This window comes from Aethalodelphis obliquidens, unplaced genomic scaffold, assembly GCF_003676395.1.
Source record: "Aethalodelphis obliquidens isolate GAN/ISIS:26980383/991018 unplaced genomic scaffold, ASM367639v1 scaffold83, whole genome shotgun sequence".
In the NCBI taxonomy this organism is placed as follows: Eukaryota; Metazoa; Chordata; class Mammalia; order Artiodactyla; family Delphinidae; genus Aethalodelphis; species Aethalodelphis obliquidens.
The window spans coordinates 6,226,983-6,242,463 of record NW_020838027.1 but is presented as its reverse complement, the minus strand read 5'-3'; the positions used below and the strand labels follow the sequence as shown (position 1 = coordinate 6,242,463).

General features: G+C 53.5%; 2 protein-coding genes across 6 annotated transcripts; one reads left to right on the top strand and one right to left on the bottom strand.

Annotated features, from left to right (window-relative positions):
* The first annotated feature begins 7,990 nt into the window (after positions 1-7,990).
* On the top strand, positions 7,991-11,094 carry SPSB2 (splA/ryanodine receptor domain and SOCS box containing 2). Of its 5 annotated transcripts, none has more exons than XM_027093263.1 (3): positions 8,486-8,878; positions 9,040-9,790; positions 10,230-10,686. In XM_027093263.1, exons 2-3 carry the CDS (start codon positions 9,124-9,126, stop codon positions 10,301-10,303), a joined length of 741 nt encoding a protein of 246 aa, XP_026949064.1. In that variant the 5' UTR covers positions 8,486-8,878; positions 9,040-9,123; the 3' UTR covers positions 10,304-10,686. The 5 variants fall into 5 exon arrangements, with proteins under 5 accessions (XP_026949062.1, XP_026949064.1, XP_026949059.1 ...); XM_027093262.1 differs by lacking the exon at positions 10,230-10,686 and adding an exon at positions 10,730-11,094 and having other exon boundaries at positions 8,559-8,878; XM_027093261.1 differs by lacking the exon at positions 8,486-8,878 and adding an exon at positions 7,991-8,395 and having other exon boundaries at positions 9,040-10,686.
* A 109-nt stretch (positions 11,095-11,203) lies between these two features.
* TPI1 (triosephosphate isomerase 1) lies at positions 11,204-14,742 on the bottom strand. Its single transcript, XM_027093267.1, is given in 8 exon segments — positions 11,204-11,809; positions 11,940-12,027; positions 12,601-12,686; positions 12,972-13,104; positions 13,179-13,263; positions 13,367-13,490; positions 14,612-14,699; positions 14,701-14,742. Coding segments are annotated over 8 exon segments (747 nt in total). The 5' UTR covers positions 14,728-14,742; the 3' UTR covers positions 11,204-11,693.
* Positions 14,743-15,481: the final 739 nt, after the last annotated feature.

Sequence of the window (15,481 nt, the reverse complement as noted above, 5' to 3'; positions counted from 1 at the left end):
TGAACCCACGGGTTTTTAATTGAGATCACACACCTGGTCTCAGGACTTAATGAAGCTCAGGTTCATGATGTCTCATGGCAGAAAGAATTCAGTGAGAGACAAAGTAATAGGTAAGAAGTGGACTTATCTAGAGAGAAACACACTCCAGAGACAGAGTGTGGAAGGCGAGAGGCCCTGAAATATGGGGGTGGTTAGTTTTTATGGACTGGGTAATTTCATAGGCTAATGAGTGGGAGGATTATTCCAACTATTTCGGGGAAGGGGTGGGGATTTCCAGGAATTGGGCCACTGCCCACTTTTTGGCCTTTTACGGTTAGCCTCAGAACTGTCATGGCGCTGTTGGGTGTGTCATTTAGCATATGCTAATATATTACAATGAGCGTATAATGAGGCTCAAGGTCCACTGGAAGTCGAAACTTCTGCCATCTTGGACCTGGTTGGTTCTAACCAGTTTTTGTCATGTTCTGTGGCTACATCATTCTTTTAAAGGTTGTGCCCTGCCCCCTTCCCTCCTGTTTCAGTTCCTTCTCCTACCTAACTCCCTCCTTCTTGTGGCTTTCACTTATCTTCTATTCTTTTGTGTGGAACTCTTAACTAACACCTTGATACTGAACCAAACTTGGATCTGCTTGCCCATGCACAGTAAAGCCAATCTAATGACACCGGGTTGTGATGAAGGAAAATGCAGTGTTTATCGCAGGGCTGCAAGAGAGTAGCCCAGGGCAGCTGGTGCTTAAAACACTCAAACTTCCCATTGGTTTCAGCAAAGCAATTTTAAAGGCCAGGTGAGGGGGGGGGGTCCCAGTGTATATGATCAGCTCGTGCACAATTTTCTGAATGGTGAGGTAACAGGCCCGTGTCACAGGGGTTAACATTATCAATCCTTAGGCACCAGTAGGCTATGTGCTCATGGCCAAGCGGTTAATTTCTTCCACTTGGTGGTGGTTCTAGCATCTATGAAACAACTCAGGAAATGTGCATCAGATACTATCATCTAGGTACTTTGGAGAGGAGCTATAAAACAGAGGCTATGTGGTTGGGGTCTGTCCCAGGAAGGCCCATAGGGTCCTGCTCGGTTACATCCTGAGGTCTTCTAGGCCTTCTCAGAAAGGCCATTCTTTTCTTTTTCTTTAATTAATTTATTTATTTTATTTATTTATTTTTGGCTGCGTTGGGTCTTCGTTGCTGTGTGCGGGCTTTCTCTAGTTGCGGCGAGCGGGCGCTACTCTTTGTTGCGGTGCACGGGCTTCTCATTGCGATGGCTTCTCTTGTTGCAGAGCAAGGGCTCTAGGTGCACAGGCTCCAGTAGTTGTGGCTCGCGGACTCAACAGTTGAGGCTCGACGGCTCTAGAGCGCAGGCTCAGTAGTTGTGGCACACAGGCTTAGTTGCTCCACGACATGTGGGATCTTCCTGGACCAGGGCTCGAACCTGTGTCCCCTGCATTGGCAGGTGGATTCTTAACCACTGCGCCACCAGAGAAGTCCAGAAATGCCATTCTTAACCATAATCTAAATTAGGATTCCCTCTTACCGGGCCCTGTTTTTCCTTGATGGCAGCAAACACAATTTGTCTTTATACCTGAATTTGTGGATCGAGTTTGTTCCTTTCCAAATGTCATCAAGTACTTCTATGTCAGATTCTTCTAACTCCAACAGACTTTCAGTTTTGCTCTGCATCCCTACCGCCCAGGCCCAGTGCATGCCACATAGTAAGTGCTCAATAAATACTTGCAGAATGAGTATTAAATGTGATTTTTAAAAGTAATTAAGAACTTCCTGCCCTCAATTTGGATTTGCTGTATAGATGAAATGCCTTTAGCTCCTCCCTCCACTTTGTGAATCACTAATGAGTGAACAAAGGACAAGCCAGGGAGCTAGCCCCACTTAGGATTCACTAGAAGGAAATGAAGGCCCTGAAGGATATAATGGTGGAGAAAAACTAGAAAAAGTTGTCAGTCTTTTAAAAACTGGCAATAATAAACAAAGGGGCATTCGATTTGGCAAGTAAGACTTTTGATGACTGATGGATCTAGGTTGGCAGAGTTTAAGAGGGAGTGGGTTTTGTAGGCCTGCTCCTTTCCCCTGAAGTTTCTAGAATAACCTGGGTGTCTCCTACTTCCGGCCTCGCTCTCCTCCCAGGTGAACACAAATACTGTCTCCTGTGGAGGGTCCCTAGACAGAACTACACTGACCGTGGGAAAAGGAGAGAGATGGGGAAGTAAGGACGGTTTTTTGAGTGATGGAGGAAGGAAGCCCTTTAAACGTAGATAAACTCCATCAGCCTCTATTAGCAGATCTGCTGAAGCACTAGTTCCTTCTACTCTCCCGTGGAACCCGGAGCTACAGCCGCCCCTCAGCAGCCCTCACTTCCGCCCTGGGGCCTTTGTTCCGGCGCAGAATGTTCCAGACGCAAACGCCAGCGCCGGAAGGAGGTGGGCGGGGGCGGGAGCTTGCAGGCCCCAGGAGGCCCTCTGCGGCGGGCGGGGCTGGCGGGGCGGGGCGGAGACCGCGTCACCGCTGCGGCCGCTGGGAGGCGCGCGAGCCACTCGGGCGGCCCGCCTGCCGCGCCTGCGCACGTAACCGCGCACGTGACCGCCACCGCGGGGAGTCAGCATGTCCCGCCTCCCGCTGCGCCGCGGTTACGTAGCCGGCGCCCGGGCGGTAACGCTGGTGTCACGTCTGCTTTAGGGCGCGTTTCCTGCCGTCGCCATTTCGTCCCCGCCTGGGGATTTGGCGCAGTGGCTTCTCAATTTTTGAGCCCCGTTGCTGCCGTTTGCCAGCTCTAGTCACAGGGAAGTCGTTTAACCCTTCGGAGCCTCGCTTTGTGAATCTGTAAACATTGGGCCGTCTTCGTTGTGGGGATTAAATGAGATGCGGTGGGGTTTCATCATAGGCACCCTTAACGTGAGCCCAACGATTCTCAGATTAAATAGGGCGGAAGGTCTTCAGCCACCATTCCCCGCGAGCGGGAGGAGGCGGGAGATTGGACTCTGTGCTCTCAGCCGGTTCTCAGCCTCTCATTGTGTGTTTCTTGGGAGGCTGACTGGGTTCTAGTGTTTTGCTTTTTAAGCTAGATTCCAGTGTTTTAAGATGCCTCTTTTCCGCATAACACGACCCACCTGAAGGCAGTCTAACCATTTCATCTGGCGCCCAGCCAAAGAAACAGATATCCCTTCCCATGCTGGAAGAAAAATGAGCTTACTTAAGGAGGGGCAGTGTGTCCATCTCCAACGTGGCACATGAGTATGAACTCAAGAAATTACATGTGGGTCTTCCCTGGTGGCTCACTGGTTAAGAATCCACCTGCCAATGCTGGGGACACGGTTTCAAGCCCTGGTCCAGGTAGATCCCACATCTTCCTGGGCGGAGAAACTAAGTCTGTGCGCCACAACTACTGAGCCTGCCCTTTAGAGCCGGCGAGCCACAACTACTGAAGCCTGCGTACCTAGAGCCCGTGCTACGCAACAAGAGAAGCCACCGCAGTCAGATAACCGCGCACCACAGCGAAGAGTAGCCCCCTCGCCGCTTCCAGAGAAAGCCGGCGTGCAGCAGCCATAAATAAATAAATTTTATTTTTAAAAAAATCACATGTGCAGTCAAGATTCAACAGATTTCGTGAAGCCAGGTCATCAAGTTCTGTAACTGTTAAAGTGACAGCAAAGTACACGTGATAAATCTTTAAAAGCACTAAACTTATTCCTGGAAGAAATGAAGCAGAAGTATGTGCCTCACAATGGCCATACATGGCAGCAAAAGAAAAAGAAAAGCTCTTGGTCTCAAGTCACAGTTCACACCTCCTGCCAGAGAAGACAGCCTTGGGATGGAAGGATTTCAAAACCAGCCAAGGATGGCGTAACAGTTTTAAAAACCAAAAACGTTCAAACTGTTGAGGCTGTATCAGTGGAGGAACAGGAAGCAAAAGCCACCCAGAGCTACTAACCAGAAGTATTAGGCAAAGGGCTAGCTTCCAGAATATAATGAGGCTGGTATCTTCTGATGGGGAAATGCCCAATTGCCATTAAAGTTCCAAACTAGAAACACAAGGCCCTGGTTTGATAGCAACTAATGACCTTGTGACCACCTCTCTCTTCTCTCCTGGTGGCAGTGTAGCACTCTGTTTAATAAAGCCAGAGAGTTCTACAGAGGTACAAATCCCAGTGCCCCCACCGCCCCCATTTGTTTTTTTGTTTCTTTGTTTTTTGCTGTACTCTAGCAATCAAATGCAAAGTCCTGGGTGGCTGCAGCACTTTGCCTGATTCTGTTTTGCAGTTTACATTCTAGAAGCCAAGTAGGATCTCAGAGAGAAAAGCCTTGGCTTTATTGCTGCTCACGGGCGGCAGTACCACTCTGAGGTACCACACCCTTTATGAGTGTGCTCATAAAGGCTTTGAAGTCGTCTTCTCTCTAACGTCACCCCTATCCTTCATTCTGCTGATTAAGCATGAGTTGCTGTTTCAAAGGCACATGCATGAGGCTGAGATTCCTCCTTGACTCCCAGAGCCAATTGAATGCTAACCCTGATCTTAACGTGGTCATGAGTTGGAAGAGTTGAAAGTGCTCCAGTATTGCCAGTTGCATCTTTATATTAAGCAGGCATGGAAACAACCAAGCCTCAAACAGTCCTTGCTTGTTGGGAAGAATGTGTTTAGTATTTTAAGGGTTTTCTTTAATTTTTTAAAATACATTTATTTATTTATTTTTGGCTGCATTGGGTCTTCGTTGCTGCGTGCAGGCTTTCTCTAGTTGCGGTGAGAGGGGGCTACTGTTTGTTGTGGTGCACGGGCTTCTAATTGCTGTGCCTTCTCGTTGCGGAGTACGGGCTCTCGGCGCGCGGGCTTCAGTAGTTGTGGTGCACGGGCTTAGTTGCTCCGCGGCATGTGGAGTCTTCCCGGTCCAGGGCTCGAACCCGTGTTCCCTGCATTAGCAGGCGGATTCCTAACCACTGCGCCACAAGGGAAGTCCTGTAAGGGTTTTCTATTGACAAAGAAGTGAAACTCACTGTTTGGCCTAACAAGTGGATCATTATGGCTTTGTGGAAGAAATGAAAGAACTTGAGAGCCACAGAGAAACACTAATAAAAAGCTGAGGAACTGATAAAATCATCCCCAGAAGATAAAGATAGGAAGAACAGGAAGAGAAGAACAGTTCAAATCTTCATAAACTTGTTGAAGTGTTCCATGCTGTAAATACCTGAATGATTTAATTTCTGAATAAAATCCCTCCATGGAGAGAAACCTGAAAATTACATTTGGTTAAATCTATGCATTGTAATTCCTTGTAACCCGGCAATTCTGCACAGTAAGTACGCACCCAACAAAAATGAGTCCCTAGGTCCATCAAAAGAATCTGCAATACTGTACATAGTAGCTTTCTCTATAATAGCTGAAAATGGAAACAACTCACATGTCCATCAACAGTAGAATAGGTAAACTGTGGTATATCCATACAACGGAATACTGTAAAATGATGGAAGTAATGAGCTACCTTTTCATGCAACAACATGGATGTAAAAGTTAAAGTTACTCGTAGCATTGTGGAACATCTGAGCTATTACCAACAAATGTTTGAGCAGTCCAAGATTCGGTGGCAACAATTGGTGAAGAAACGTTTTAAACCACCAGCAGCTGAGCAGCTGCAACTTCTCAAGCTGAACTGGAGCTGGCCGTGGATTAAGCTTGGTATCTGACCCCCAAGACATGATGTCTTTATTTTTGTTGTCACACTGGCAGGAATATCCAGGTTGGGTGGATGACAAGTGTTCAGGTTCTTTTTTTTTTTTTTTTTTTTTTTTTGCCACACCTTGCAGCACATGGAACCTTAGTTCCTGGATCAGGGATTGAACTCATGCCCCCTGCAGTGGAAGCGTGGAGTCTTAACCGCTGGACTGCCAGGGAAGTCCCCACATCCTTCTTGTTAATATGCTTTCTTCTTTCCCTTTAATTAAAACAATGTAAAATGTTATTCTGTACATCATTATATGTGTACTGCCATGTATTGTATTTGACCTGAAACTAACGTATGCTGTACCTAATAGATGGGGTAAGTAAGGTATTTTCAAGGGTAATTTTAACTCTGAGACAAATCTGTCACCTTACCTCTGCCGACTCTCTATCCCCTCAAAATGTGAAGCGTGTAGCACAGTGCCTGACACACAGGAGGTACCTGTTCAGCACCTTCAGCCTGGACACCCACTTTCCACAGTCCACACGCACTCTCTCAGTAAAATTGCCGATGACCCCAAAAATCATGTAGGTAATCCAACCTGAATTGTCTGCTGTGCTGTGTCCTCCTTGACCCTCTCCTCACTCTACACATTCTCTCCAGGGCTCCTCTTGTTCTCATAGTTCAGCTCCTGGCTAAAGGCTGATACACCTCCCAAATTTATATCTCCAGTCCAGGCCTCTCACTGCCCGTCCAGTCCCGCCATTTTCTTTTTCTTTTCCAGACCTGCCACTGTCAAGCATGTTCTGGATGGTTCCATTGGGTTGTTGCTCAGGCACCTCAAGAACACGTCCTAAAGTGAACTCACCATCTCTCTCTCCCACCCTCCTGCCCCTGCCCCCATCGGCTCCTCTTTCTGTCATCTCCGTCTTCTCGTGGCACCACCTTCCAAAATAGTCTTCCAGTCCAGAAACGTCCCTTTCTCCTTTCCCTGGCCTCAGCATCTAATCAGTCACCAGGTCTTGCAGTTTCATCAGTGTTTCTTGAATTCTTTTCATCCTTATTTTGACTGCCCTATTTTAGGCTCTCACCACTTGTCACCTGGGCCGCTCCACTGCTGCCGGGATGCTTTTTCTAAAAGAAGTTTCTAACCATGTTCCTCTCCCGCCTCTCTCCTACGTGGCTCCCCCATTACCCATCTGTCCTACAGGGTAACGTTTGCATTCTTAACTTGGCCTGCAAGCCCTCCTGATCTCACACCGACTTCCCTAGGCTTGCGTCTCATGCTGCAGCAACCCTGAAATCGTCCAACTTCCCCAAACCCAGCTATCGCTTCTGTTTTATTTTCATGTTGACCTCTCAGTCTGAATGTCTTATTCATGCAGCAACTCTAATCCAACCTCCAGTCCTGCAGAACCACCTCTCAGGCAAATTCCTTGTCATTCTTAAAGATTCAGCCCAGGGACTTTCCTGGTGGTCCAGTGGGTAAGACTTCGTGCTCCCAATACAGGGGGCCTAGGTTCGATCCCTGGTGGGGGAACTAGATCCCGCATGCATGCCGCAACTAAGAAGTCCACATGCCGCAACTAAGATCCAGTGTGCCACAACTAAGACCCCAGGCAGCCTAAATAAATAAAAAATAAATACTAAAGAAAAAAAAAGATTCAGCCCAGTGTCATCTCCTCCAGGACACTTTCCTTTCTGAACTGCTTGATCTCTGGTTAGGAGTCCCATCCTTTTTACTCCTATAGTACTTTCTGGATATCCAGAATTTTATCTGCCGCACGATAAACTGTTTCATAAATGTCCTTGTAACTTCCTTGAAGATTCCCTGCTTAATCCTCAGTGCTCAGCACAAATGATTACATTTGAACCAGAAACTAAGTGCTTTACATGTATATAACCTCACTGAATCCTCACTAGAGCCTATGCAGTAGATACCAATAGTATCTCCATTTTACAGAGGGAGAAACAGGCATGAGGAGGTTAAGAAATTTGCCCAAGGTCCCCCGCATACGGGCCTTCAGGTGTTCACACCCAGTCAGCCTGGCTCCACAGCTGGCATCATTTACCACTAATAGTAGATTGCCTCTCCATGAAGTGGGCACTAAGTAAATGTTAAGGAAACAGGAACAGCTATGCTTAGTGAGTACAAACTATCCAGCAGACTCTGTGCTAAGTGCTTCACCTGGATTACCTCAACTCCATAACAACCCTGTGAGGTAAGTACCATCGTTATTCCCATTTTACGTAAGAGAAAACAGGTTTAGAGAAGTCTGGCAACCTCTCCAAGGTCAGAGAACTAATTAGTGGTATAGCTGCACTCACAACCAAGGTCTTATCCACACACTCTACCAGATGAGGCTGACAGCTCAGGAATGGATTGTCGGGTAGGATGAAGGCTAGAACAGCACGCAGACCCATGACGCCTACCGTTCAGAGCCAGAAACTCAAGAGTTCAGAACCTCAGGCACAGAGCAGGCTGACTCACAACCCGGGTCAGAAAAAGATCAGCCCAGTGACAGTGACCCAGAATCACCAGGACTCGGAAATAGATGTCACCACAATGGAAGCCCTTCCTTGACTTCCTGTCCCATATCCCTAGGGGCTCAGGAGCTGCTGGCCCAGGAAGCTCAAAGTTCTTGACGGTGGAGAACAGACCTCCAAAGCGATGATAACATGAAAGGGTTAACTCCGAGCTTGGGCGGCCAGGGGCGGACTCCATCGCAGCCGGGTAAGATTTAAGCGCCCGGCCCGCCTCCTCGCGGGGGCGGGGCCTCGGGGCGAGGAGCGGCCTGGGACTGTGACCAGACGTTTACCGCCCGGGAATGGGCTCTACGCGCTACGTGCCCCCAGCGGCCTAGGCCGGAGCCGAGTGTTAACCGCCCCGCGAGGGGCCCCGCGGGGGCGCGGTCTCGGGGCGGAGCGCGACCTGAGATGGTGACAATAGAGTTAACCGCCCGGAGGGGCCGTGGGGGCGGGGCCGTGGGGCGGGACGAGGCCTGGGGGAGGTGCTGGCGGCGGAAGAGGCCGGCGGGCTGCGCCCGGCGCGCTTCGGCCACTTTAGGCTGCGCTGCTCCGGAGGGCCGGCGACCTCCCGGCACGGGAAGACCTGCGAGGTTCGAGGGCGGTGACAGGGGTGCGGGGCGCGCGAGGGGGAAGGTCCCTCGACAGGCCGAAAGGCGGCGAACTCGCGAGTCTCGAGAGCCCGGGACAGGTGGGTGAGGGCAAGGTAATGATGGGCCTGGGAGCTTTGGGGGAGCAAAGAGGGAGGAGCGGGGCGGTGAGCAAACCTGGGGAAAGGATGGGGCGCCTGGGTGAGGGGTCCCCTGCAGGATCCCTCGCTTCACACACTCTTCTCTCCCAACTCCTCTCTAGGTCGATCCCGACCGAGAGCTCGACTTTCAGAAGAGAGACGCCCCAGCAAGCCTCTTTAGGGGAGTTCTCCAGCTCCTCACCTCCATGGGCCAGACAGCCTCGGCAGGGGGCGGCGGCAGCAACACCCACACCCCGCAGGCCCTGTACCCTGACCTGTCTTGTCCCGAGGGCTTGGAGGAGCTGCTCTCGGCTCCCCCTCCTGACCTGGGGGCCCAACGGCGCCACGGCTGGAACCCCAAGGACTGCTCAGAGAACATCGAGGTCACGGAAGGGGGGTTGTGCTTTGAACGGCGGCCCGTGGCCCAGAGCACTGATGCGGCCCGGGGTAAGAGGGGCTACTCGAGGGGCTTGCACGCCTGGGAGATCAGCTGGCCCCGGGAGCAGAGGGGCACCCACGCTGTGGTGGGCGTGGCCACGGCCCTCGCGCCGCTGCAGGCTGACCACTATGCGGCGCTGCTGGGCAGCAACAGCGAGTCGTGGGGCTGGGACCTTGGGCGTGGGAAGCTGTACCATCAGAGCAAGGGGCCCGAGGCCCCCCGGTATCCAGCCGGACGTCAGGGTGAGCAGCTGGAGGTGCCGGAGAGGCTGCTGGTGGTTCTGGATATGGAGGAGGGAACTCTGGGCTACGCTATTGGGGGCACCTACTTGGGGCCGGCCTTCCGCGGACTGAAGGGCAGGACTCTTTATCCAGCAGTAAGCGCTGTCTGGGGCCAGTGCCAGGTCCGCATCAGCTACCTGGGCGAAAGGAGAGGTGAGGCCTGGGGCACGTGTGGGGAGAGTAAGTTCTGTCACTGGGGTCTGTGGTTTTGGGATGGAAGCTCAACGCCTTACAAGAGCAGAGGGAACTGGCCTTCATCTGACTCGTCTCCTACCTCTATTCAGTGCCAGGAATGGCTAAGTCTTCACAGCTGTTACCTAACTCAATCTTCCTAACAGCCATAGAGGTAAAAGTAAGCCTTGGGAAAGCAACTTGCTAGTGAGAGGTGAACCCTCAGAATGAAGTGAAGCACTGTGGGGATTAGGGCTTCACAGGAGAGATCAGGCCCTGGAGCCAGAGGTGCAAAGGGTTAGATTTGTCCTGGGCTAGGTGTACAAGTCCCAGAGGAAGAGGACTGGTGGTGCCAGGCGCCCGGAGTGTGTACCCGGCTCACTGGGCTCTGACTCTGACACATACCTACTTCCTTCCTCAGTCAAACCCCAGGAAGGAGCCGTTGAGGTCCAGGCACCTGGAAGAGCAGTGAAGGAGGCAGGGCCTTGGGGCTGAGTGGACTTAACTGTTCTGCAGTTGCCAAGTCTGCAGCAGAGGGTGGCCGCCTCTCCCCTGTAGCCCATGGGAGCTGTTGTAGCGTGGAGGAGGGCCACCCTTCCTTTCACCTCCTCAGCCCCAGCTCTGGGGCCTCTCTGGATTCAAAGCCTGGGCCAGCTCCACGGTCACAGCCACCTCGGCCTGTTGCTTAGAGGGCCTTATTTAGAGCTTCACCCCAACTCCGACCGGGGACGTGTGAGATCCATGATGCGTCCACCACAAGAGCAGATGCAGAACTTCAGAGCACCTTAGACCTCCCCTGAACCGAGGTGGGAGCAGACTTGCAGCAGGAAAACGGAAGGGACTCTGGGCAGGACCCCGTGGTTTGATGATGTCTGGCTGGTGGCTGCACCTGTACTTACTTTCCCTCATTCTCTCTCCCAGCTGAGCCACACTCCCTTCTGCACCTGAGCCGCCTGTGTGTGCGCCACGCCCTGGGGGATACGCGGCTAGGCCACGTTTCTGCTCTGCCCTTGCCCCCCGCCATGAAGCGCTACCTGCTCTACCGGTGACCCCTGTGATACCACAGATTGCGCTGGGGCCTCTGGGGGAGGCAGCACTGCTGGCCTAGACCAGCTGCCTGAAGCCGGTGAGGCTGGGTCCCACCCCACCCCAAGCTCTGGGGAGCACCACAGCCCCAGGGCCACCCAGAGGGTGGAAGGGAGGAAGCTGTTACTCAAGGCTGGGGCAGCCTGGTACACAAGACATTTCTGCAAGTAAAAGTTGGAAGAGATGTGCTGCTGTAGAAACCTGTTTGTGGGTTTTTTTCTTTTTTTTTTTGCACAAGGGTCCCGTGGCTGCCTCAAAAGGGAAAAAGATGATCTGGACAAGTTCAGTGAAGAAGGACACACCCCAAGGCTTAGTGCCAGGTGTTTATTTCCCGCACACGCGGGACTGCTCACAGACACAACACACACAGGCATCGGCACCGTGGGAGGGGGCAGCAGCCCGGCCTCAGCAGAGGACAGGACTTTCTCTCAGCCCCTGACCTCATGGTGTGAGATGGGACAGGATGGGTTCTTGCTCCTGCCTTCACTGGGGACTGAGGGGACCCATAAGCAAACACCCCTCCCACCTCTCAGCCAAGCTAAAGCCACCTTGGTGACAGGTTGAGTTCCAACTGATACTGTAAGTGGAAGCGGGAGTGGCCTGGTCCCAACCATTACAGGGTAGGGTGTAAACGGCAAAGGAAGAGGTACATTTTGGATTAGGCCACAAGAGGCAGCAGGTGACACCATCAGAAGCATGTGTGAAGGTTGGGGGGGGGGGTGGGCAGTACAGTTACTGGGCTTCTGAGCTACCTAGTCCCTGTCTCAGCAGGAAGGATAGCAGAGACGGGCAGGGCTTATTATTTGGCATTGATGATATCCACGAATTCAGGCTTGAGGGAAGCGCCCCCCACAAGGAAGCCATCCACGTCAGGCTGGCTTGCCAGCTCCTTGCAGGTTGCCCCAGTCACAGAACCTGGGAAGGGAGAAGAGAGGGGGAGAGGTCAGGGATGGGAGGGGGTACTCCAGCCCTACCTCCACGTCGAAGAAGGACTCAGTCGGGTTCTCAGCCCACTCCACCTCCGGCTGGAACCAAACCCACTTACCCCCATAAATTATGCGGGTGCTCTGAGCCACTGCATCAGAGATGTTGGACTTAAGCCATCCCCGGAGCTTTTCGTGTACTTCCTGGGCCTAGAACAAGAAGCTAGACTAAGACTTTCACTCAAAGGGGCAAAAAACGTGGGCACCACTGGAGACAGGCAGAGTGGTTTTGGGACAAGAACCCCGGGATCTGAGATAGAACACCGGGGCTTCGATCCCACCCAGGTCCTGGAATGGATGTCCTTTGACATGTCACTCTCTTTTCTCCTGTCTTTTTATTTATTTTTTATTAATACCTTTATTGGAGTATAATTGCTTTACAACGGTGTGTTGGTTTCTACTTTATAACAAAGTGAATCAGCTATACGTATACATACATCCCCATATCTCTTCCCTCTTGCGTCTCCCTCCCTATCCCACCCCTCTTGGTGGTCACAAAGCATGGAGCTGATCTCCTTGTGCTGTGCAGCTGCTTCCCACTAGCTATCGATTTTACATTTGGTAGTATATATAAGTCCATGCCACTCTCTCACTTCGTCCCAGCTTACCCTTCCCCCTCCCCTCTCCTGTCTTTTAAATGAGGGGTTGGCCCAGGTGGTCTCTGTGACTGTCCAGTTCTACCAAGGCAGGGGAGATGAGGGTAGGGCTCCTGGGCTTGGTTACCTGTTGAGGTGTCGCAGTCTTGCCAGTACCAATGGCCCACACAGGCTCATAGGCCAGGACAACCTTGCCCCAGTCCTTCACATTATCTGTGGGACAGAGATCACAGGTGGAAGGGTGAACAGGAAGGAGATAGCCAGCTGTTTCCCCAGGGAATGAGTGACGGTGGCCTACTGACCCCTGGCGGCCGTTAAAGGAACTCCAAGTGGCATCTATACCATCGGGGCAGGAGCAGAAGCGATAAGGATACAAGGGTTCTCACCCTCCCATTTCCTGCATCAGCGTGGGGATTAAGTCAGGCTGCAGGGCATATGACCCCACCCTCTGAGCCTCCGTAGCCCTGGCTAGGCTCAAAGGTCCCTTTCTCCAGATACCTGCGATGACCTTGGTTTGCTCGAAAACGACCTTCTCAGTGATGCCAGCTTCCCTCTCATCTAGCTTCTCCCCAATGCAGGCGATTACTCCAAGTCCCTCTGCCAGGGCGTGAGCCACCTTCTGCCCAATCAGCTGTTGAGGAACAGACTTGGTGAGACACCTGTCTTGGGATAAGCCATCTCTTATCTCCTCTCCTGGTTACTAACCTCATCTGACTCCCCAAAGACGTGCCTTCTCTCCGAGTGCCCCAGGACCACCCACGTGGCTCCACAGTCTTTGATCATGCCAGGGCTAAAGGAAGAGAACAAGCCACGGTTCAGCAGGGAGCCCACCCTGTCGCTTTCCCCTTCATGAGAATAATGAGGGCTGCGTCCACCACCCACCCACATGTCACCTGATCTCCCCCGTAAAGGCCCCGTTAGCCACTTTGTAGCAGTTCTGCGCAGCCACTGCAATCTTGTGATCTAGCTTCTGCCGGGCGAAGTCAATGTAGGCGGTGGGGGGTGCGCAAACCACCTCTGAGGATAAGATGGTGACAGAGGGGATGAGGTCACAGGAAGCCTTCATTCCCCAGACCCCATCCAGTGCTCGGGAGCCCCCTAGCCTTCACCACTTTCTTAGTTCTGCTTTTGCCCTTTTTCACACCAGCACGATAATCTCTGTCCACTCTGCAGCTCAGGCTGGGCCTGGACCCAACTCTTTGAGCCTTCCAGGTACCCGTGAGAGGCGATGGCCCTTGCCCTGCCCTCTGCTCTTTTAACAGCTGTGGCTCCGATTTCCCCAGGCTATTCTGGGCCTGGGCACCTCCTAGACTCAGCATTCTCTGAGGGCCGACCCCGCCTCCCTTCTAAAATAGCCCATCCCCACCTTCGGAACCGGGCCAGGCAAGGGTTTTTAGCAAAAGCAGAAGGGGCCAACTCCTGGGGTTTGTACTGGCGTCTTTGGGGGTAATAAACCAGAAGGGGATGCCTCTTGATAAGACCCGGGGTTCTGTGCCTTAGGTGCGTGGGAGGGGCAGGGCTGAGGACTGCACTCTGCCGAGGGTGGCAGCGAGTCGACTGGCTCATAGAGGCCTTGCGCTTTCCCGTTTCCAGGCTGGAGAAAGCGGTAGGATCGCTCTTCACTCCCAAATGGCTCAGGCCCTTCCGCGGAAGGCAGGAGTCATGCAGGCCGCCGAGGGGAAAGGGTCAGAGCGGTAGCTCAGGAGGCCAAAGCCACTCGGCCGCCCAGGCAAGGCGCGGGGAGGAGTCTCGGGCTACGTGCGGCGGCGCACGAAGCCCGCGCCTAGGGGGCAGCTTAAGCCCGTACTCAGTCTCCTACCGGGCTGCCGCCGGCCTCTCCCGATCGCCCGCAGGGGCTGGGCTCCGCTTCCATCCCCCGCTCTCGGCGGGTGCAGCCCCCGTCCGCGCCCCGGGGCAACCATCCTCCCGACGACCCACAGTCGGAGGGCACCGTGAGATGCGGCCCCGCCTTTCCGCGTCAACACACCCCGGGTCCTGCGGCCGCGGGGCCAAGGCCCGGACCCCGACAGCCCTGGTCCCCAGCCGTGCACGACCACGCGGACGCCGGCTAAGAGAACTCTGGAAAGGGCGCCGCCACGCCGGCCCTCCCACCCCGGCCCTCCCTGGCCAAGGCTCACCAGTGTCGGCCGGCACCTTGGCCGCGTTCAGAGTGTTGATGAGCTCCCCCAGATTGTTCTTCCGCCCGTTCATCTTCCAGTTCCCCCCCCACGAAGAACTTCCTGGAGGGCGCCATTGCGCTGAATCCGGCACACTGAAGGTCACGAGCAGCGCGCAGCCGCTGCCACTGGCCGCTTATATAGAGCGCGGAGAGGCAGAACTCCGCCCCACCGCGTCCTCTGCCATGACTGGCCCGGCCCGAGGAAGCCCTGCCCCAGGCCCCGCCCCCAGCCCGCGGAGGCCCTGCCCCCGGCCCCGCCCGCCGCCCACGTTGCGAGGTTCTGACGTTATCACCGTTTTTGTAGCAACGTTCCTGGGCTGTCGGGGGCTCACAGACGCTTCAGCCGCAATTGCCAGACTTTGGGGAGAAGGCGAGAACTGTGCGCCCGGCAGGCACTCAGGGGAGCCCCGGCTTCACGACTGCAGCTCCCCAGAGGGCCAGAGGGATCCCGAGGGGGGCGCTGGCTGCAGGCCCGGCCACTCCACTCCCAGGCTTGGCCTCAGAGCCCTGAGGGGCATCTCTCCCAACTCTGGGAAAATGAACCCCCTTCCCCCATCGGAGCGGCCACATCCCTGACTGCTGAGCAGGCACGTTTGACCTACCAGGGCGAGCCCAGCCCAACAGAAACTGGGCAAGTAACAGGGTTCAGAAGTGGAGGGACGGCCCACGTTGGGTGGAGACGGTGCAGCTAAGAAAGAGGCAGTTCAGAAGTCTGCCCTGACGCCAGGAGTACCCCACTTTTTAAAAAAACTTTATTTTATTATATATTTATTTATTTATGGCTGCGTTGGGTCTTCACTGCTCCACGTGGGCTTTCTCTAGCTGCGAT

Coding starts and splice junctions, on each gene's coding strand:
- SPSB2 (XM_027093261.1), top strand. CDS start 9,124: ATGGGCCAGACAGCCTCGGCAGGGGGCGGCGGCAGCAACACCCACACC.